The following is a 20,403-nucleotide window of genomic DNA, read 5'->3' as shown; positions in this document are numbered from 1 at the left end:
CAGTGGGTGATGAACTGTGGCTAGTGGTTGGGCTGGTGTACTCGTATGTGGCTTGCATATCAGTGCACGGTCAAGGTATCTCCCGCCTTCACGATCCAGGTTCAGGGTTCATGTTCTAGACCTTTTTGTTTCCAGCACAGCTCAGGGGATTCTTTCGGCACATTGTTTCGTGGCTTTTGCCCAGCCGCGTACGGAGGTTTTACTCGGCATTTGATTTTGACAGCGCTTAATCGCGATACCACTTCAGGTCAGGAGTATCGGCGCATATTTTGTACATCAGCCACTACAGCGGTAGTTGTCATAGCCGGACACAGAGGATAGACGTGAGCATTTCCACCATCCTATACCAAATGAGTACATGTAGTTATCAACAGGTATAGTAGGTATTTAGACTATTAGGCTCTTTAGAACCACAGGTGCTAGTAACCAATTCGGGTGCTGTTTGCGACGCCGCTCCTTATATCCTATCCCTTGGTGCCAAGATAACAGGGGGTTTGCAACATGGAGCATACGATGGGCAACAATTGATGGGCAAGCGATTGATATTATCTCGCCATGAGCACCCCTTCACGTGTTAGTCACTGGCATGAAACATACCAGAATCTATGGCTATACACCGTAATGGCATGGACATAAGGGATAATAGGTAGGCGTAAGCCAACGTTCCAGCGTTGTAGCTGTGTATTCTTCTATCGTATATAGTTTGAAGTATTTGATATAGGAAATAACCATGCCAGTCCCGCAAAGATGATTGCTCATTCTTTGAGACTAGCATCGAATATTAGATACTATTGAGTGATAAAGGAGATGAAAGAGAAGACGAGAAATCAAAGACTTTCGGCAACACACCACCGGTGGTGCCAGCGCCTCGGCCGTTAGTATAGTAGTACACAAGAAATTTTAAAGCTTTTTGGAAAGGGTATCATGGCCGTCCGAAGCAGCCTCGTCGTTGCATCCGGTCATGGTCCATCTAATTACCCCAGCCATCGTTCTTGCTATCAGAATCGCTAACAGAGCGGCTGTCGTTGGTCACTGTCACACGCGTGGTACGAGTGATGGCAGGGCCATGTGAGCCATGGTGCAAATGCTCTGTCGACTCTGACAGGTTCTTCATGTTCATTCCCTCCTCCTCCAGCTGATAGTAATCCTTGTTCGCGGACACGGAGGTCTTGGTGGTGCCACCGCCGCGAGCATAGCCGCTTGAAACCTGGTTGGATCTGCCGCCAGAGTGTAGCATGCCTGTTCCCTTCTTGATGGCGGGGATAATACCCGCTTCTTGAATAATCTTGGGGATACAAGGCACGCAAAGAATGAAGAAACCGCATGTCATTTCGGCCGAGGCCCAAAACACGATAGGGCCGAGGGTATAGATAGAGTCGGGGGAGTTACCGTGCACCACTGTCACATCGAGTCGGAAAGATGCCGCAACAATAGCACTAGAAAAACACGAGAGAATGTCAGTTGCTTGGTCTTCTCAAATGTGAAGAAATCTTATCCGCCAATGCGATTTCCATCAAGAGATAGGCTCTACTCACAGTATACCCATGCCAAAGATGGCAGCAACACCAAGTCTCTTCTGCCACGTCATCTGCAGGGTCCAGATAGTATGCTGAGGCAGACAGAACATGGCTACATCAGATCCAAGCTGAACACTTGCAGAAATGACTTGCAGCGTGTACAGATTCCAGCACGTACCAGGGACTGTAAAATCCCAGATGCGCTCGTGCGGAGTACACTGAAGGTTAAGAGCAATGATGATGGCGATACCAGCCCCGATCTGGACAATCGAAATGATAACGGCCCCCCAAAAGAAGAAGCTCTTGGTTTTTGAGGTTGGAACAAACAATCGAACCCATTCAACCATGATGGCTACTTTAAGCAGCGGAAGGACGAGAGAATAAAAGACACCGAAAAGAAACACCCACTGCATGATGTATATTGCATGTCAGTTCTCTGGGCTTACGAGGTGAAAATATCGCAAGGCGACTACTTACGTAGGTAGTTGGAATGACATCTTTGAGTCGGACATTCCATGCGTGAACGAGGTAGCCTGGATGCTTGAGCATCTCGAATGTAGGAATCATGGCGCCCCAATAGCAACCCTATCCAATAATCAAACTTAAGATTAGCCACGACACACTCCTCGTTTTCTGTACAGGTAACATGATGTTTCACGAACATAAGCCGCTATAGCCATAACTATAGTGCAAAGACGTAGTCAGTAAATGCGTACACGGCACGATGGTTGACAATGATAATTGATCTGTCACCATTAATCGGAACTCGAATAAACTTACTTTCTTCCGTCTGGAATTTCTTCGCCAAAAGGACTCGACCGTAGATTCGAAGGAGAAAGCATATTGTCGCAACAGCGCAAGTGAATACCTGAACGCCCAAAGCAAGTCCATTGTTATTCGGAGGGTTGTCCAGTATCGAAGTCTCGCCAGGAGGCGCCGGAATGGCGGGGCCGTTGAGATCCATGATGAGATGGGGTTCAAGTTTGTCAAGACAGCGTGTTGGGAACAAAAAGTACAAATGATTTCCGTCAACCAAGGATAAGATGTCTGCTGGTCTTTGGATGGACGACGTCCCGATACAAGTTGAGACTAACTGCTGCGCGCTGCGCTCTGATCAGTCTGCAAACACTCTTCGTCTGTTTAACCTCTCCTCGTCAAAAAGGTGGGACTTTGTCCAAGATAAAGTTGTTGGATGAAGATGGCTAGTTGAGCATCAGGAGAAGGAACTTTGCATCTAGCCGAGTCCCTTTCACAAATCAGAAGACGGGAGCTGAGGCTCGTACTATTGCGGCCAATGCGTAATCTGGTATCGTCCCAGGATTCGAAACGAACACGACCAGGTTCACCATGCTGCTTACTAGCACCTGTGTGCACATTTCCAGACGAGAATACTGAGCCGCCTGGGATGAGTAACTACTGCAGTTGGTCCAAGTCGCGGTGTTGCCGGTGGTCTTACTGAAAACTCTTCAAGGACTACTTTACCCATTCGCATTAGCTTCATTCTGTACCTGTTTCTCCTCAGTGATGTGTCAGAAAATATTTCCTAAAAAAAATCGCAGATCATCCTCGTTCGCCGGTCCTCCAATGTGAACTACCATCCCCTGATCGTCTTCGGCTGGAGGAAAGCAAAGCAAAGCAGGGTCGGCTTCTTACATGGACCACCCTTGCTCAAATTGTCGCGACTCGGCATCATCCACATTTCAGCCATTCTAGGTTAATGCCGCCCGCTCCGGAAGCCGTTCACCGCGGACCGCGAGGGCTAAGAGGCCAAAACCCCTACTAGAAAGACACGGCATGAAAATCCCATCGCTTCCAATTGACGACGGTGCCGGGATCACCAAAGCTAGCGCACGGGATGAAGTCCCCTAGGCCTGGAGCTTTGTCTCACATTGCTCTTCCGCGCAGATGATGAACCGTGCTAAACAGTGTGGAGCGTAGATGGCGATAGTGTTGAATCCGTGCGACAGCCGAGTGTGTGAGTCCAACAGCACCGAGAACATTGATACTACAGTACCACTCATGTAACCCCCACGTTGGTGGTATATTACACGTACTCACGGTGAATCCTAGACGAGCTATATACCAACTTCGTTATGATTGATAGGTAGTGTACTCCCGTATGCACATGTGCGGAGATGCAGGCACACCTGGTAGCAGACAGGTACGAGTACAAAAGGTGCTACACTCTCACTGTACAGTATGTAGGGCTCGTACGAGCGGCATTTCTTCCCCTGAATTCTCCACTGGAGCTGCAATTGCCATCGGGTTTCCTGGTTTTACCCAGGTTATGAAGTTTACAAGGGTCTCGTTGGAGGAATACCGCTTCTTAGTCTCCACGGTAGCATTCAACGGCGTCCTTCAGGTACAATGCAGAGGGGGTTGGGGGGAACGGGGATATCTTGGAATCTATCATTTCCGACTACGTTAGTTTCAAGGCCTGGCTCATATGTCGCATTAACTGACCTGAATGCATGTAGCGAATCCAAGTTAGTGTCTTCGCTTGAAATGATAGCGCTGCTCGCGAGGAGGGGGGAGAAAACACGCCGTAAAGATACTCATTCTTGATGCTACGACTGGCATATTTAAAGACATTAAAGGGGAAGCAATGAAGTTCGAAATGAAAGGAAATTGAGAGCAAGCCAAGAATTCTATACCCAACCAAACAACGTTGTCTTCCAACACTGAGCTTCCCCCCTATTCCATAGCTTAGTTTTCTCTTTTCTCACATTCCTCACACCATCAGCCGAGATCATGGCTCCTAAACAAGAAGTATTCAACATTCGTCCATTCGGGTGGGAGAATGGTCCTGAAGAGCAGAGATTCAAAGTTTCTACTCTGGACTACCTCTCAGTCATCTCCTACAACAATTATGCACTATTCTTCAAGATTGACGACGCGGCCAAGCCTCAAGCCGTCGAAATCATGAAGGAAGGCCTCGCGAGGACTCTCGGTCAGGCAAGGCATCTATGTGGCACTATTGAAAAGGATCCCGGTGGTGGCCACTCGTACGTTAGCAAGAAGGATAGCACCACCCGCTTGTTCGTACAGTGGCTGGATGCCCCTGAAGATGCTGACAAGTACCCGTCTATCGATGATATCGAGAAGGCAAACTTCAGCGCGGTGCCTCTTGGTGACCTCAAACTCTGGAGTGTCGATCCAATGACCTATGGCGAGAAGCCTGAAGCTCACCCTGACGCTAGCCCCGTCGTGGCTGCGTTCAAGATGAACTTTGTCAGGGGCGGGTTGGTCTTCAACATGCATCACCATCACTACTCTAACGATGTCATGGGCTGGGCAGGCTATACTCGTCAACTGGCGGAAAACTGTTACGCGGCCTTAAACAAGACGCCGTTCCCTGCTTGGGATCCCAAGAACCAGGATCTCTCGCCCTTCGTCAAGACCGAGCCACCGGAAGATCAGAAGGTCGATGGACCTCCGGCACCTGAACGCCATCCTGGTCACATCCAGGGAGTGTCCCTGCTCTTCCATTTGCCCAAGAGCAAAGCGGCTGAACTGAAGAAGCTGGCCACGCCAACAGATGGGTCATGGGTCTCTACCTATGATGCCTTCTCTGCTTTTATATGGCGTACGGTAACTCGTGTCCGTGCCCCTATCTTCAACCCAGATCCGGCGTCAAAACTCTTCTGGGCGGAGGCCATCGACATGCGCAGGCGTTGGCACAGCCCCAAGGTCGCTCCGCGAATTCGGGGCAATGTCATGTTCGCAGCTCTGTCCACGACCGCCCCTGTCGAGCAGCCAACAGTAGCCGAGGTCATTTCAGAGTGGCCGCTGTCCAAGATTGCCCAGTACGTGCGCCAGATGACGGACAGTGTCACTCAGGAGGCCCTTGACAAGACATTGGACATGGTGGCCACTGTTCGGGACAAGACAAGCCTCAACATTCGCATCGACTCCCTGCCACCCATGTCGATCCTTCAGACCGACCACCGTGATGCCAGCATGGCGTCGACTGACTTTGGCTTCGCAAAGGCCATCACCTACCGCCACCTTACAGATCGTATTACTGAAGGTGTCATCATCGTTTACCCACCCCGCAGCAATGACCCAGAGTCAGATGAGGGCCCAGAAATGTCCTTCTTCTATGAGAAGAGATTGGCACAGGATCTCATCGAGGACCCTGAATGGAACAAGTTCTTCGAATTCAGAGGTGTTGATGCTGAGGATGCTACTGCTGCAGCGGTTCTCAACTAGATGGAGCCAACGACGAGCAAAAGTTCCCAGCTGTTTGTTCCAGCCTATGTTTGTTTGTGTTGTTGTTGTGTGCTTGTGTGTTTACCCCTGGACTTTTATTTTAGGATATACTCGTAAGAGCACCATGGAGGTTGAGTCTGGTGCCAAGAACCACATATGGATTGGGTCGGGCAAAGGTTGACCTACTTACCTTATCTACATGGATGGAATACAAATACTACATAGTCTCTTAGTAATGATAAAGAATAATAAAGCTGCCTAGATACTCCACGGTGCCAAGTTCTTTTTCGTCGTCTTCCAAATGTTGATATGAAGTGATTGTTCATAGTGGTAATACGAGTAGTGCGGCAACTCATGCAAGAGTCGCATGATTTCACCATCTTGGCCAGTTCTTTGTAACCAACCATATTTTTATCACAAGCTAGTAAAGATTAGGCAAGTGCTGTACGGAGTACATGTCCATACAAAGTGAGTAGTGATTCTATCATCGATGGTAGACAAAGGCAAGAGTTGCGTGATCCCTGATCTGAAAATATTACACGTCAATACCTCTAACAACGACGGCTACCTTGGCTCCAGTAACACAAATTAAATTCTGCCTGTTTTTGCGGGAGTGCGGCAGGCTCCAGCAATTGTAACCAGGGGGGCCATGGCCGGCAAAAAGCCCGCCTTGGAAATGCTGGGGGAGGGAATATTCCGGCATTGACATCAAATTTCTGTCCTTAAATGTAATTAATTCCGATGGGTCGGAATCGAACAACGTTACGGATTATTACCAAGAACCCAGTGCTTGGCATGCGCATACATGTTGAACAGAAGTCTCAATAGTCTTCTGGGTGTTTCAGCCTTTTGTTTTCAACACATGTATACAGCATTCCTTGCTCATGATATCAGATGGCAGTGGCCGTTTGTATGGGCAGTTTCTTATGAGATATTTGATGGATTTTATCCACACTTGCACAAGATTGAACAGGGGTTCTCGGGCATACTAGTAGTGAAGATCTGTCCCAGTCGTAGCCCGTCGGAGCGGTCTCCGTGCTCTCGTAGCGTAACATTATCAATAATGGGGATAGCACAAGGGTATTGACCGGCTTCTTGTCGTTTTCTTTTCTTCTGAGCATGTTTCACGTCGACTTTCAAAGTTTAGCTCAATGCTACGTGCTTCAACTCTATCGCTAAGCCTCTGTCGATCGTTTTTAGCATCGGCGTCCTGTCTAGGCCCCGTTATGGAGCCGTGAATCCCCACAGGGTGAGAACAAAAGGCCATTTTAAATGGCGGGAATTTGAATCCTCGGTCATGGTACTGTACGTAGGAACCAGAGAACCAGGTAGCCAGGGAACCAGGGAGCCTAGGAACTGCATTTCCAGGATCTCTTGCTCCTTTTATCTGCTCCATCTAGAAATGATCGTCAGAGATGCAGGGTATATAGAGGGGCCTGATGCAGGGCTACTGTACGATGCTTGTATGCAGTGGTTCTGTTTCTACTAGGATCTATCACCAACAGCTATGACTAACACGACGGCACCAGTAGGATATCCTCGGATACGGCTACAAGTGCGTATTACGCAGACCAGCCGGCTACAGGGTCGTTTCTTTCCAATACATTCTCACAAATCTAGTCTTCTGTAGGAACCAATCACCATCCCTCAGCTTCCACGTCTCGTAATAGTGTCCTCCACCAGTACCATGTATCCCTTTGCTGGCCTCCTTGGTACCGACAAGATAAGTTACGCCGAATATGGCCTTGATTTCATCTGGAGCCACCAGCTCTAGCTCTGGATAGCCAGCAACATGCATCGTTTGGATTGAAGTGAATATTCTGCTGAAATATGCCACCCAGTCTTCCAGTGAGGTCCAATGATAGTCGGTATCATTGATGTTGACGATATTATCATCCTCATCGACAGCCGTAAAGGTGAAGTCAGGTAACATGACCTTGCTAGCCAGGGCCCATTCATTGCTGTCGGCGAGACGGCAGTATAGCGCCTTTTTACGGATAATGATTTCCGCGGCACCGGCCGGAAGAGCGAGAGCCATGGTTTGAAAATGCTGGCTAGGTGGATATCCAGAAAGTGTGGAGAACTGGTCAGACGAGGAAGAGACTCTCCGAGGACGCAACAGCAGCGTATGGAGTTACAAGTTGTTGCGTGAAAAGATGAAATGATCTTCACATGCAAATGGTCATCTGCGGGTAATTTGGAATGCTGCCCCTGAGAGATGGGGGAGAGTTGGAAGAAGCTTCTTTTAAGATACGGATGTACGGATATAGAGCTGGCCATGGTGCTGTTGTTATATGTTTGATTTCATGCTAATGAAGAACCTTGGCAAATGCAGCACACAACCAACAACTTCATTTAGTAACTAAACCAACACGCGTACGCATGAATTACGAGGCAATAGTTGTATGCAATACTCGTATGTTTTCATCCTCCAGCAAAACTCACTCCTCTGTTGACCCCGGTCCTCACAGAGGCAGGGCACAGAAGTAAACGCTTTAGCTTAATAAGTAGGACCAAGTCGGCGTCTGGATCCTCGTTGTCGTTCAATAAGCGGGACCTCATATATGAGAGCCAGCACGGCCCATGTTCAAACTGGAGACTGTATGCGGAGCATCTTGCGAAGAAAAATCCAGGGGGTTAATACCCATGTTGACTTGAAGACTCCAGGAGAATGTCGCAGAAAAAGACCGACAGCCGAGACGACTCGTCAAACGCGCTAACAGGGTAACACACTCTCAAAAAAAAGCGCGGCAGAATGATAGCTTAGCCATGTTAAGACGACCGAATGTCGTACAAGCCAATGGAGATGTAACTTTCTGCGCTTGGGATTTAATACCTGCATGTAACGACAAAAATTAGGCATTCAGCAGTTCAACACCATGCGATTTCTTTGTCTCCACGGGCGTGGAACCTCCAGCCAGGTATGTTGGTCAAATCTTCGCCTCTAAACAGACATGGTCCTTTGCTGGCTGCTAACGTATTTTGGCTAGATTTTCGAGCTACAGACCGGTGAGGCTATTCTTAGGTCAAAGATGCTGATATACGCGTGTTAACGGATAATTGTGAACTGGCAGCGAGGCTCCGAGAAGAACTCAGCAGCCATGAATTTGTCTTTATAGATGGTGTTGTGTCAACAGAGCCGAGCGAAGGTGAGGCCATCTACAACTCTCTACCCTGGATACCAAAAAAACTCGGCATAAGCACACACACAAGTCCATCTTATCAATCTCCCCGGCGTCTCTCCCCCCTTACTCTGCATTTCTAGTGCAAGAGCTAAAAGACTAACTACATGTCTGCGCCTCAGGGGCTGAAGCTGTTGCTGATGAATTCTTTGGTTGGTTCGACAAACCCATTAGCCAGGCCCAATCGCAAGAACTTCTTCTCGGTCTGGTGGATTTCATCGCCAACAACGGGCCTTTCCAGGGGGTCATGGGCTTCTCAGAAGGCGGTATCGTCGCGGCAATGCTCCTCGCGGAAGACGCTAGACAGGGCTTCGCAGGCTTCCAATGCGGTATCCTTTTAAGCGCCGCGCCGCCATTGGATCCCGCCGGCATTTCTCAAGAGCCGGCGTCGCTGAGATGCCTCAACCCTGCTGTGGACGGGTCCGTGATCCGCGTCCCCACCGCTCATATCATTGGTTCCAACGAGCCGTTTGCCCGCTTAGTAGCGTTGTCGCCCCTGTCTGGCCTCTGGATCAGCAGCGGCATGGGGGATCCGGAGAAGCTGCACCAGTCGCTGTTTCAACTGTGCAATGACGAGCGGGAGCTGGTTTTCCATCAGCTGGGGCATGAGGTGCCCGGAGCGAGGTCGGCCGAGGGACTATCAGGGGCTCTTCGGGCCATTGAGCGTACGATCGAGCGAGCACAGTTGGGATGAAGACACGTTGACGCTCAGGGAGAATTACTTGAAAGCGACGGAGCATATGTGATGATGTCCTTTTCCGCACACCGCGTGATGGTATCAGCATGCAGGACTTGGAGGACGAGTAATTGTCAGCACGGCACTTCATGTGCGTATTAAGAAGAGAATACGCCGGAAAGGACATAATATTCGCACTTTGCTAGGCAGACAAATAATTAACAATTTCTTACATCTTTTATTTTGCTTTGTATGTCAAAGAAGAGTCTATCCGTGCCCAAGTGTGCACTTTCTCCATTGAGCACTCCGTATTTCCCCGAGGCTCTCCATGAACTCGGCAGACAAGTGCCGCTCCAAGCTTTGATCACCGAGAGAACAGCAGCTTGAGAATTTGGACCTAATCCTGATTCCCGTGTCGACGGGTCGGTGCTACCGGTGGGGAGAATTCCTGAGCTAAACGTCTAAACGTCCCGGGGTAACCTTGCAAGCCGGCCCTACAGTCTTCCACACCGATGTTGCTAGACTTGTTCAACCGCGGACCGAATCGCTCGCGGTCCGCTCAGTACGAAGTAATTGCAAACGTACCAAGACGCTTCCTTGAATTGGAATGAGGTCAATGGGATCTTCACTCCCGCTTGCCTTAGTCCCGGGCAATCTTCACAATTGTCAGACTAACAGTTTGACGCTAGACACTTGCAGATACAAATCTAGAGTATGGAAGGGGGGCGGTAGACTGCCAGGGCCGAAATATGGAGCGCCGATGTTACATATCACTCTGGCGGGATTCCGTGAAATTGGTTCGGTATTTGAATTCCGTATATCAGGGACGCGCGGTTGCTCAATCAGGAGACTGGAAACGAATTCAAGGGTTAGCCATTGGTTCTTTCGCTAAAATCGAGCTAGTCAGGGACAACCAAACGTTGGTAGTAATTCAAACCGACTTGGTATGATTCCAAAGGGAACTTTGGAAGGCGTATGAACCAACAGGTGACAAGCGTACGGAGTACTGATCGATTGTATGAGCATATGGGCCCACGTCTTTCTCTAGATGACTGGCTATACCACCGATCGCCAGAGCGCTCCTTATTTTCGGATCAGACCAGTCATTGCGGCATATTTACTGGTAGTGGAATAGTGGTAGTGTTTCGACTACACTCACATTCGGCGATCTGGGAAGGATATTCGGTCTGTACTCCGCAATCCGCGTATTGATTCGTTACCAATTCATTGACACAGTCTCACATTCTATCACCGGCCATTGCCCCCGTCAGGTCCATATCATCTTTTTTGTGGGACGTTCGGTCTAGTTTTGCCAGCCACCCGAGAGGTTGACCCCTAATACTGGGACGGTACGATGTGATCGAGTCTGTCCGGTTTGCTGGGCCATTCTTGTCATCTTTATCTGCATGAATGTGATGACAGCTGATCTAAACAGCAGTCTGTGCGTTCTAAAATTATAGACTTTGCATGAAGTTCCAAGAGAACCAACATTTGGACACTACTGCAAGTCAACGACCAACATCTTCTCACAGAACCTTAAACCAACACCAACAATATATAACAACAACAATTTACATGAACTAGTGAGAGTAAACGAGCCCCAGTGAACGAACGAGAGATAGACTGACTGACCTGTTTTACATACTAGTAACAGACTACTCCGAACTCCCTGGCTGTAACCGAGAGACCCATCCGGCCCTCGTCTTCCATCTTCCCCGAAAACAGCAAGTACCTCTCTGCCAAGGAGGACTTTTTCAAGCTTGTCAGCGTCGTTCGGGAGTTACTTTGCGCCGGCTGGGTCCAATAGGGGCTATTTCAGGTTATCGCTTGATCCCATACTAGCAAATCTTGCGATATCTCGGTGGGATAGGAGGGCCCTGAGAATCGTTTCGTGTACTTAGCCTCCTGGGGATGTTTTACAAAAATGGGACGCTCTCTTGAAGAAGACGGACTCGCAAAGTAGAAATAGGGCATCCAGTCCTGCCTTGAGTTCTCCAAAGCAAGCATTCCATACTGCTGCAAGCACTTATCCTCCTTTACTCCCACAAGACTAAACAGCGTTGCTCAACATATTGTTCTTTGTCACTGCCATTTGGTATAAAGCAATCCTCTCTATCATCACTATCACTACTACATACCTACACCAACATCGTTACTACAATGGCACAAACCACATCTGAAGTTCCTGACCAAGGAAACGGCGACATCGCCGTCGTTGGATACTCCTTTAGACTCCCACAAGATGTAAATGATGACTTGAGCTTCTGGGACGTCTTGGAGAATCGACGAAATCTGATGACCAGCTGGCCTGAGTCTCGCATGAATGCACAATCATTCTTGGACACAAAACCAGACAAGGTAAGAAGCTGATGCATGTTCTCACCGGGCTTCAAGGCCTCATGATGGTATCTCGCTGACTTGGCTTGGCGATTGTACAGCCCTTCCCCAAGGGAGCACACTTCATCACAGAGGACATTGCTGGCTTTGACGCACCTTTCTTCTCGGTAACAGCGAAGGAAGCTGCGGCAATGGATCCAATGCAACGTTTGACTCTAGAAGCTTCATATCGGGCTTTTGAGAAAGGTAAGAGACACAAATCCCAAATATCCTTGAGAGTGAATCCTGTAGTAGACAGCTGTGATGTTCTTTTGCCTTTGTACTTCCTTATTTCAGGCATTCTACTGCCTTTTGCCATGTCATGTTCGTGACTACATGTTATACTAACGGTGACTCTCACAGCCGGATTCCCTACCGAAAGCCTAAAGGGATCACAGACTGCTGTTTTCCACGCCTCTATGTTAGAAGACTATGCGAGACTGACGGCAATGGATCCTGATAATGCAGAGCGAACAGCCATTACCGGCGGTACAGTCTCCTGCGTGATCCCCAACCGTGTCAGTTGGTATTTCGATCTGCGTGGACCGAGCGTTCACGTCAACACGGCATGTTCCAGTAGTTTGGTAGCAGTGGATATGGCGTGTAAGACATTGCGTAGCGGCGATGCATCATGTGTGAGTCAATCAATCAAATCTAACCTCCGATCCCTGTTCATGCCCGCCCCCCTGCAATGGAATGTTCAGAAGAAGCTTCCACGAAGAAATTTCTTGAAAAAGGCAAAACGGCTAAGTCGTATTTTTTCTGCATTGATAGGCCCTTGTTACCGGAGCCAACCTGCTGCTGGACCCTGCCATTTTCCATCTGCTGTCGAGCCAGAATTTCCTGTCGCCGGACAGTCGCTGCTACAGCTTTGACCACCGCGCGAGTGGATATGCCAGGGGTGAAGGCATCATTGCCGTCGTTCTTAAGCCAATCGCTGCAGCCGTACGAAATGGTGACATGATCAGGGCCGTTATCCGCGCTACGGGCTCAAATCAGGATGGATATACTCCGATTTTGACGCAGCCGAGTCAGAACGCGCAGCAGCAGCTGATTGAGCATGTCTACAAGCAAGCCAATCTTCCACTCACCGAAACGCGATACGTTGAGGCACATGGTAAGTTGGGCCTTGAAACAAAGACAAACAAAATAGAGATCGCTGCTTACGCTTAATACAGGAACGGGAACTCCGGTAGGAGATCCGATTGAAGCAAGGGCTATAGGGAGAGTGTTCCGAAAATACCGGTCTCAGGAAGAGCCGCTGTACATGTAAGTCATTAATCTTTCCCCCTTTCAGTTTGTGACATTTGTTAGCTGCTTGGATTTCAAGGATGCTGTTTTGCTAACACGGCTCACCGGCAGTGGCTCCGTCAAATCAAACATTGGCCATCTTGAAGGTGCCAGTGGCTTAGCTGGTTTACTGAAAGTCGTTTGTGAGTTGTCATTTGTTTCATGCAAGATATTTTGTCTACTTGATAGCTGACTTTTGCTCTCTAGTGAGTTTGGAGAGGGGCGTAATTCCCCCTAATGCACTCTTTGAGAAGATCAACCCTGCTATAGACGCAGACTTCTGGCACATCTCGGTATGTTCTGACTCTTAGTAATAGTCTCATAAGCATTAAATTCTAATTCGGCATGGATTTCAGATCCCAACTGCAAGCGTCTTCTGGCCCAGCCAAGGCCTGCGCAGAGCTTCAGTCAACTCTTTCGGCTTCGGCGGCTCCAACACCCACGTCGTAATCGATGATGCGCTACATTACTTGCGCGAAAGACATTTAACTGGCAATCACTGCACAGTTACAATTCCTAAGAATGTAGCTGGTAAATTGGTATCGCCGCAATCGCCGATTATCGATGGCCCGTTGGAAGACTTTTCCGATTCTGAGCTCTCAGTTGACTCCGAGAAGACTGCAAATACCAAAGCATCTTCGCGGTCTTCTACCACAGAACGTCTTCCAAAGCTGCTTGTGTGGTCTGCTGCAGACGAACAGGCAACCAAACGCTCTATACATGACTACGAGCTCTTCTACAATGAGCAAATCGTAGGCAATCGTGTCCAGCTCGATCGCTTGGCTTACACGTTGGCCGCTCGACGGACACATATGCTCTGGAGAAGTTTCTCCATTATTGGAAATGACCAAGATGGCACATCAGGTCTTGATACCGCGAAACCAATGAGAAGCTCAGCAGATGCAACACTGGCGTTTGTATTTACCGGACAGGGAGCCCAATACACAGACATGGGATGGGACCTAGTGAAATATCCCGTTTTTGCAGATACTCTCCAGAGGATTGATAAGATCTACGAGAGCCTTGGATGCACATGGTCTATCTTCGGTAAGAGAACTATTTTCTCAGCTTATTGAGACCAACAGTTGAATATGGCTAACAAACTTCTTCGCACTGCAGATGAACTGCGTTCTAGTAAGAATATTGACCTGCCACAATACAGCCAGCCCTTGTCCACAGCAGTTCAGATTGCCCTGTTGGAATTGCTGGCTAGTTTTGGTATTGCTCCCAAGGCTGTAGTCGGCCACTCTTCAGGAGAGATTGCCGCTGCGTACGCCATTGGTGCGTTGTCGTTGGAATCTGCCTGCAAGGTCTCCTATTTCAGAGGTCAACTTGCAGGAAAGCTCAAGGCCAACAATGCTTCGTCCCCTGGCGCAATGATGTCCATCAATTTGACCGAGGCGAATGTCCCAGGATATCTCGCTGCAATTGGTGACGAAGTTAGCTCTGTTTGTGTAGCTTGCATCAACAGCCCTCTCAACTGCACATTATCAGGTCCTGAAACGGCCATTGACGCAGTTAAGGCACAGGCTGATAAGGATGGAATCTTTGCTCAGAAGCTCAAAACTGGAGTCGCCTACCACTCTCCAGCAATGGAAGCCATTGCCGAAGAGTACATTACTAGGATGGGATCACTGGAGGGTGCTTCTCGCCAGGACCTCAAAGTTGCCAGCGCTATTCCCATGGTATCGTCCGTTTCGGGCAAAATCGTGCGCCCAGCTGCTCTGAAGACCGGTCAATATTGGGTCAACAACATGGTTTCCCCAGTTCGCTTCACGGATGCCGTGCAACTACTCACCCAAGAGCCATCAAAGGTCAAGATTGGGCTAAGCAACATCACTGATCTGGTTGAGATTGGATCTCATCCGGCGTTGCGACGTGTGGCCCAAGATACTATCCGCCAAACTGGAAACAAGAAGCAGTCAATCCGCTACCATGCTGCTCTACAGCGATCACATCCGCCCATCCAGACAACTCTGGAGCTGGTGGGACAGCTGTTCTGCTTAGGGCATAGTGTTTCCATTCCTGCCGTCAATCAGGAGTCGGGCGTCGAGTCCAAGGAACTGGCAAGGAAGCCTGCTTTCCTAGTTGATACTCCCGACTACCCGTTCGACAGATCCCAAAAATACTGGGCTGAGTCACGCATCAGTCGCGATTACAGGCTTCGGGGCAAGATAAACGGCGATTTTCTCGGAGCCCGTGCATCTGACTGGAACCCTCTTGCTCCTCGCTGGAGGAATTTCCTTAGTGTCGAGACCGTTCCGTGGGCTGGTCACCACAAGATCAGTGACACGGCGCTCTATCCCGCAGCTGGTATGCTTGTCATGGCCATTGAGGCTGTCCAACAGATGGTCCCCAGTGATCGTGAAGTTTCAGGCTTCCTGGTCAAACAAGCTGATTTCATTAGTCCTATACTTGTGCAGGAGACGTGGGAGGATAGAACTGAAACCCAAGTTCACCTCCGCTCAGTAGATCTGCAAAAGAACCTGAACAAGGACGGCTCTCTTGGGTTCGAGATTGACATCTTTTCATATACTCGCGAGAGCTGGGTCAAATGTTTCAGCGCCAGCATTCAGGTTGATTACAATGAGTCAACAAGTGCTGAGCGCAGGCAGCTGAGCGACAGCAAGATTCGAAAGCGGTTCAGTCAAGCTGAAGAATCATGCGTCTGGCCGGTTGATTCCGCCGTCTTGTACCGCAATGCCGCAGATGTAGGTTTGCAGTACGGCGACTGGTTCCAGCTCGTGCAAGATGCACGATGGGATGCAAAGACAACTGCTGTAGCCTCAGTCGACGTATCCAAGGATAGATACAAAACGAATAGTCTGGTGCACCCTGCTGTGCTTGATCAGGCTTTCCATGTATTGCGTGTTAGCTCTGGTCAGCAGTTTGCTGCCAACGTTCCAATTCGCCTGGCGGATGCCTGGTTTGCGTCTTCTCCAAAATGGCAGACACCATATACCGGTTCCATCCGATGGATCTCGACATCTACTTCAGCTGTAGCTTTTGAAGATGCTCAGGGACATGGTGAACGCGGAACTCTTGCTGCTCTTGCTGACGATGGTACGGTTCTCTGCACGATTGAGCAGGCCATCACAGCAGCTGTCTCAAATGAAACTGCATCGAAAGACAAAAAATTACTGTACAGCACTGAGTGGAAGCCTCAAATTAGTTTGCTTGAGCCCCAGCAGCTTTCTCTCGTATGCAAAGCAGATCCATCTGAGAGAGACGAGACAACCGTGGTGAGGAACCACGCCAAGATTTGCTCAGCTCTGGATCTTGTCTCCGTTCGCGTCCTTCAGAGATTGGATCGTGCCAAGGTTCCCGACGCCCTAGCTCGTCACGTTGAGTGGATGGAGCATCATGTCAGCAACATGACTCCCGAGGATAGACTTCTCGGGGAAAATATCAGCGATGAAGACCTAGAAGCTCGGCTTATTGAGGTCGAAGAGGTGTTACCAGCTTGGAAGCTGTACACAACTTGTGCGCGGAAGCTCCCCCAGATTCTTACTGGAGAGATCGACCCGCTTCAAGTCGTCTTCGAGTCAGATCAAGCAGAGATCTTTTATGCTGACCTCTTCCAGAAGCTGTGCCAGGATGGCCGTCTAGGTACAATCTTAGATCTAGTCTCTCACGAGACTCCAGCACAGCGAATTCTGGAAGTGGGTGCCGGTACTGGTGGTATGACTGGCCACGTCCTGTCTCTTCTGCAGCAGCGTGAGGAGCGAACTGGTGGTTCCAGTTTCGCTGAATACACTTACACTGACATATCCCCGATGTTCTTCGAGAGGGCAGGCGATAGATGGCCCCATCTCAAGGCCCAGGGTCGTTTGACCTTTAAGACGTTTAACCTGGACAAGCCTATTGAGGACCAAGGTTTCCAGACTGGATCCTACGATATTGTCGTTGCCGCCAGTGTGCTCCACGCAACCCCTTATCTGGAGGCAACTGTTCGCAACGTCCGCAGGGCTTTGAAGCCTGGTGGTCGTCTCATCCTTCTCGAGGTCATCAACCCTGATGACATCGCCACAAACTTTATGGCTGGTCTAGTACCTGGCTGGTGGGTAGCTCGAGAGGAATGGAGACCTCATTCTGCCGCAGTCCCTGAGCATCTGTGGGATAAGTGCCTGCGAGATAATGGCTTTTCAGGCAACGATGTGATTCTTCGGGATTTCAAGAGCGATTCGTGCCACATTATGAGCATCCTCATCTCAACTGCGGTCGAAGAGCCCAAGTTGGCCCCTGAGATCAATTCTGGAAAGCTCATCATTGTTGTGGATGAGCAAAAGTCTTACCGGCAAACTCGGCTTGCTGAGCTTGTGCAGAAGGAGTTGGATCCCGAAGGCACCAAGGCTTTGAGCATTTGTGCTTTCTCACTCAATGAGCTTTCCCAGTCTCTTAGCGACATAACTCCAGACGACGTCGTTGTCTGTATCGCTGAGGTTCACAACCAACCGCTGCTATCTAAGCTCAGTGAAGAAAGCTTCAAGTGTCTCCAGTATCTCATGGGAAACTCTACTAAGCTTCTCTGGGCAACCGCCAGCACTATTGATAGCGAAGATTACGCCAGCTACGGTGTTATGCAAGGTTTCTTCCGCGCTATTCGAGCCGAGCAGGCTGATAGCCATGTCATTTCGCTTTCCATCGAAGGCAAGGTGGACTCTCTCAAGACGGCACAGTTCATTGCAAAAACATTCCGTGCTAGCTTTGAATCCCCGTCGTCCAAGGAGCTCGAATACCTTGTGAGAGACGGACTTTTGATGACCGGGAGAGCAATCGAGGATGTGTCCGGAAACGACAAACTTGCCTCTTTGTCATCTCGCCAGCTGCAACATAAAGCGTGGTACGATGGACCTGCTCTGCAGCTCTCTATCAGAACTCATGGTGCTCTGGACACGCTGCGATTTGTGCGTGATACAAAGCATGATGCTGACTTGGGCCCGAATGAGGTGGAAGTCGACGCCAAAGCCTGGGGCCTCAGCCAAAAGGATCTACAAACCGTTATGGACCGCCAGGATTTCCACCATGGCCTTCAACTGGGAGCCGAATGTGCGGGTATTGTTACTCGTGTTGGACGTGACTGTGATGCCTCTATCAAGATCGGCGATCGTGTCTGCATGGTGGCGCCTGGGTGCATGCGACAGTATCCCCGAGGAAACGAAAAGGCCGTCTACAAGATTCCAGAAGCGATATCGTTTGAGGTAGCCACATCCATGCTCGTCCCATCCATGACGGCTTATCACGCCTTGATCAATGTTGGTCGTTTAGAGAGAGAAGAAAAAGTTATCATTCATACAGCTGCCAGTGCCGTGGGTCAGGCTGCGGTGCGTATTGCCCAGATGCAAGGTGCCGAAATCATTGCTACTTTCTCAACTCCCTTGGAGCGAGACATCCTCATTAAGACCGTAGGTCTATCCAAGGATCAAATTCTGGACAGTGCCAGCATTTATTTCACTCAAGATGTGATGCAATTGACTGGCGAGTACGGTGTGGATGTTGTTTTCAATCAGCTTGCTGGCGAGGATGTAGTCCGTTCATCTTACGAGTGCCTGGCCGCTGGTGGGCGATTCCTCGATATCAGTCGCCATACTCGTGATGCCAATAGCGCTCTTTCTATTGGCACCTTTGACAGAAACACCAGCTTCTCTGTCATTGATGTACTTGATCTGAAACCCAGAGCGATTGGTACGCTCATCAAGAAATCGATAGAGCTCATGGAGCAAGGGCACATTCAGGCACCGCAGCATCAATGTTTCAATGCATCGGAAGTTGAAGGAGCTTTCCAAGAACTTCAGAAGAGCAATATCTTTAACCGTGTTGTTATCAAACCGCAAGCTGATGATGTAGTTCCGGTAAGTGGATATCCCTTTACAAGTTGATGAATCATTTAGCATACTAACAATGGTCAAATAGAAATTCATCCAAGAGCAGCAGTCATGGAAGTTTGACGCAAACGCGTCCTACATGATTGCTGGAGGATCCGGAGGCCTCGGCCGAGCCATCGCAAAGTGGATGGTTGACAATGGTGCCAAGAATCTCATCATCCCATCTCGATCAGGAGCTGCATCCAAGGCTGCCCAAGAAGTGGTAGAAGAGCTGACAGCTCGGGGCGTCAAGATCGTGACACCGAAATGCGACGTGGCGTCAGAAACAGACCTTTCAGATGCGCTGGATGAGTGTTGCCGTACCATGCCACCCATCAAAGGCTGTATCAACGCGGCCATGGTTCTTCAAGATGCCGTCTTCCAGAGCAGCATGACTTTTGAGCAGTGGAACTTGACCATGTGCTCCAAGGCCCAAACGTCTTGGAATCTGCATCGCTTCCTGCCCAAGGATCTGGATTTCTTCATCATGCTCTCTTCCATTGCCGGTGTCATTGGCCAGATGGCCAGTGCCAACTATTCCGGAGGATGTACATACCAAGATGCTCTCGTAAGATACCGTCTTGCACACGGCCAATCTGCGCTTTCTCTTGATATCGGCTGGATGCGTAATGTTGGCATCGTTGCTGAGAACAGCGCGTATCAACGACAGCGTCAATCCCTCGAGGATATGAAGCAGATCGAAGACACTGAGCTGCTCGCCGCCTTGTCCATGTACTGCGATCCAAACTCTCCGCTCTCCCAGACAGTGGCTCAGGCCAAGGGCCAAGTCCTCCTGGGACTGAATACTCCCGCTGATCTCCTCGTGAAAGGCCGCAGCCCTCCACAGCTCCTGGACCGGCCGCTGTTTGCCCCCTTCTCCTTCATCGCCGACTCTGGCGCTGCAGCTGCCAACGGCGCAAACAGCAACGGGGAAGCGGCAGCGGGAGTTCGTTTCAAACAGACCTTGGACTCGGGAGAGCGCAGTGATATTGTGCTTCGCGCGCTGGCGGCCAGATTGGCGCGTGCCATGTCCATCTCGTCTGATGATGTCGAGTCTAACAAGACGCTGTCGCACTATGGCGTTGATTCTCTCATGTCTGTTGATTTGAGGAACTGGCTTGGACGGGAATTTGGTGCTACGCTTTCTGTTTTTGAAATCATGGGCGGCTCTTCTATTGCGAAGATTGTGGATTTGGTGATTGAGCGAAGCGTGACTGGTGAAAAATAAAAGTTGGATAACGTGCGTATAAACGCCAGCAATTCTTATCTTATAGATCTTGATAGAA

General features: G+C 49.5%; 5 protein-coding genes across 5 annotated transcripts; 3 read left to right on the top strand and 2 right to left on the bottom strand.

Annotated features, from left to right (window-relative positions):
- Positions 1–872: 872 nt before the first annotated feature.
- V8C40DRAFT_100867 (uncharacterized protein) lies at positions 873–2,646 on the bottom strand. The gene is made up of 5 exons (XM_083210664.1): positions 2,298–2,646; positions 2,180–2,199; positions 1,995–2,102; positions 1,536–1,924; positions 873–1,436 (listed from the first exon to the last, which is right to left on the bottom strand). The coding sequence occupies exons 1-5, from the start codon at positions 2,479–2,481 to the stop codon at positions 971–973; spliced, it is 1,167 nt and encodes a 388-aa protein (XP_083078134.1). The 5' UTR covers positions 2,482–2,646; the 3' UTR covers positions 873–970.
- Positions 2,647–4,058: 1,412 nt separating this feature from the next.
- Positions 4,059–6,019, top strand: V8C40DRAFT_233585 (transferase). Its single transcript, XM_083213405.1, has one exon. It carries the CDS (start codon positions 4,269–4,271, stop codon positions 5,727–5,729), a length of 1,461 nt encoding a protein of 486 aa, XP_083078133.1. The 5' UTR covers positions 4,059–4,268; the 3' UTR covers positions 5,730–6,019.
- A 1,188-nt stretch (positions 6,020–7,207) lies between these two features.
- V8C40DRAFT_233581 (uncharacterized protein) lies at positions 7,208–8,138 on the bottom strand. Its single transcript, XM_083213404.1, has one exon. The coding sequence runs from the start codon at positions 7,765–7,767 to the stop codon at positions 7,309–7,311; it is 459 nt and encodes a 152-aa protein (XP_083078132.1). The 5' UTR covers positions 7,768–8,138; the 3' UTR covers positions 7,208–7,308.
- A 255-nt stretch (positions 8,139–8,393) lies between these two features.
- On the top strand, positions 8,394–9,782 carry V8C40DRAFT_100835 (serine hydrolase domain-containing protein). Its single transcript, XM_083210663.1, has 4 exons — positions 8,394–8,650; positions 8,720–8,738; positions 8,804–8,878; positions 9,034–9,782. The coding sequence occupies exons 1-4, from the start codon at positions 8,609–8,611 to the stop codon at positions 9,603–9,605; spliced, it is 708 nt and encodes a 235-aa protein (XP_083078131.1). The 5' UTR covers positions 8,394–8,608; the 3' UTR covers positions 9,606–9,782.
- Positions 9,783–11,747: 1,965 nt separating this feature from the next.
- On the top strand, positions 11,748–20,374 carry V8C40DRAFT_282622 (polyketide synthase; the record flags this gene model as incomplete). Its single annotated transcript, XM_083221821.1, has 10 exons — positions 11,748–11,945; positions 12,026–12,170; positions 12,327–12,598; positions 12,738–13,080; positions 13,142–13,232; positions 13,326–13,396; positions 13,461–13,546; positions 13,610–14,300; positions 14,373–19,105; positions 19,167–20,374. 10 exons carry the CDS (start codon positions 11,748–11,750, stop codon positions 20,343–20,345), a joined length of 7,809 nt encoding a protein of 2,602 aa, XP_083078130.1. The 3' UTR covers positions 20,346–20,374.
- Positions 20,375–20,403: the final 29 nt, after the last annotated feature.

Source organism: Trichoderma camerunense, assembly GCF_050948025.1.
Source record: "Trichoderma camerunense strain CBS 138272 chromosome Unknown V8C40scaffold_2, whole genome shotgun sequence".
In the NCBI taxonomy this organism is placed as follows: Eukaryota; Fungi; Ascomycota; class Sordariomycetes; order Hypocreales; family Hypocreaceae; genus Trichoderma; species Trichoderma camerunense.
This window is presented reverse-complemented; position numbering and strand designations above follow the sequence as displayed.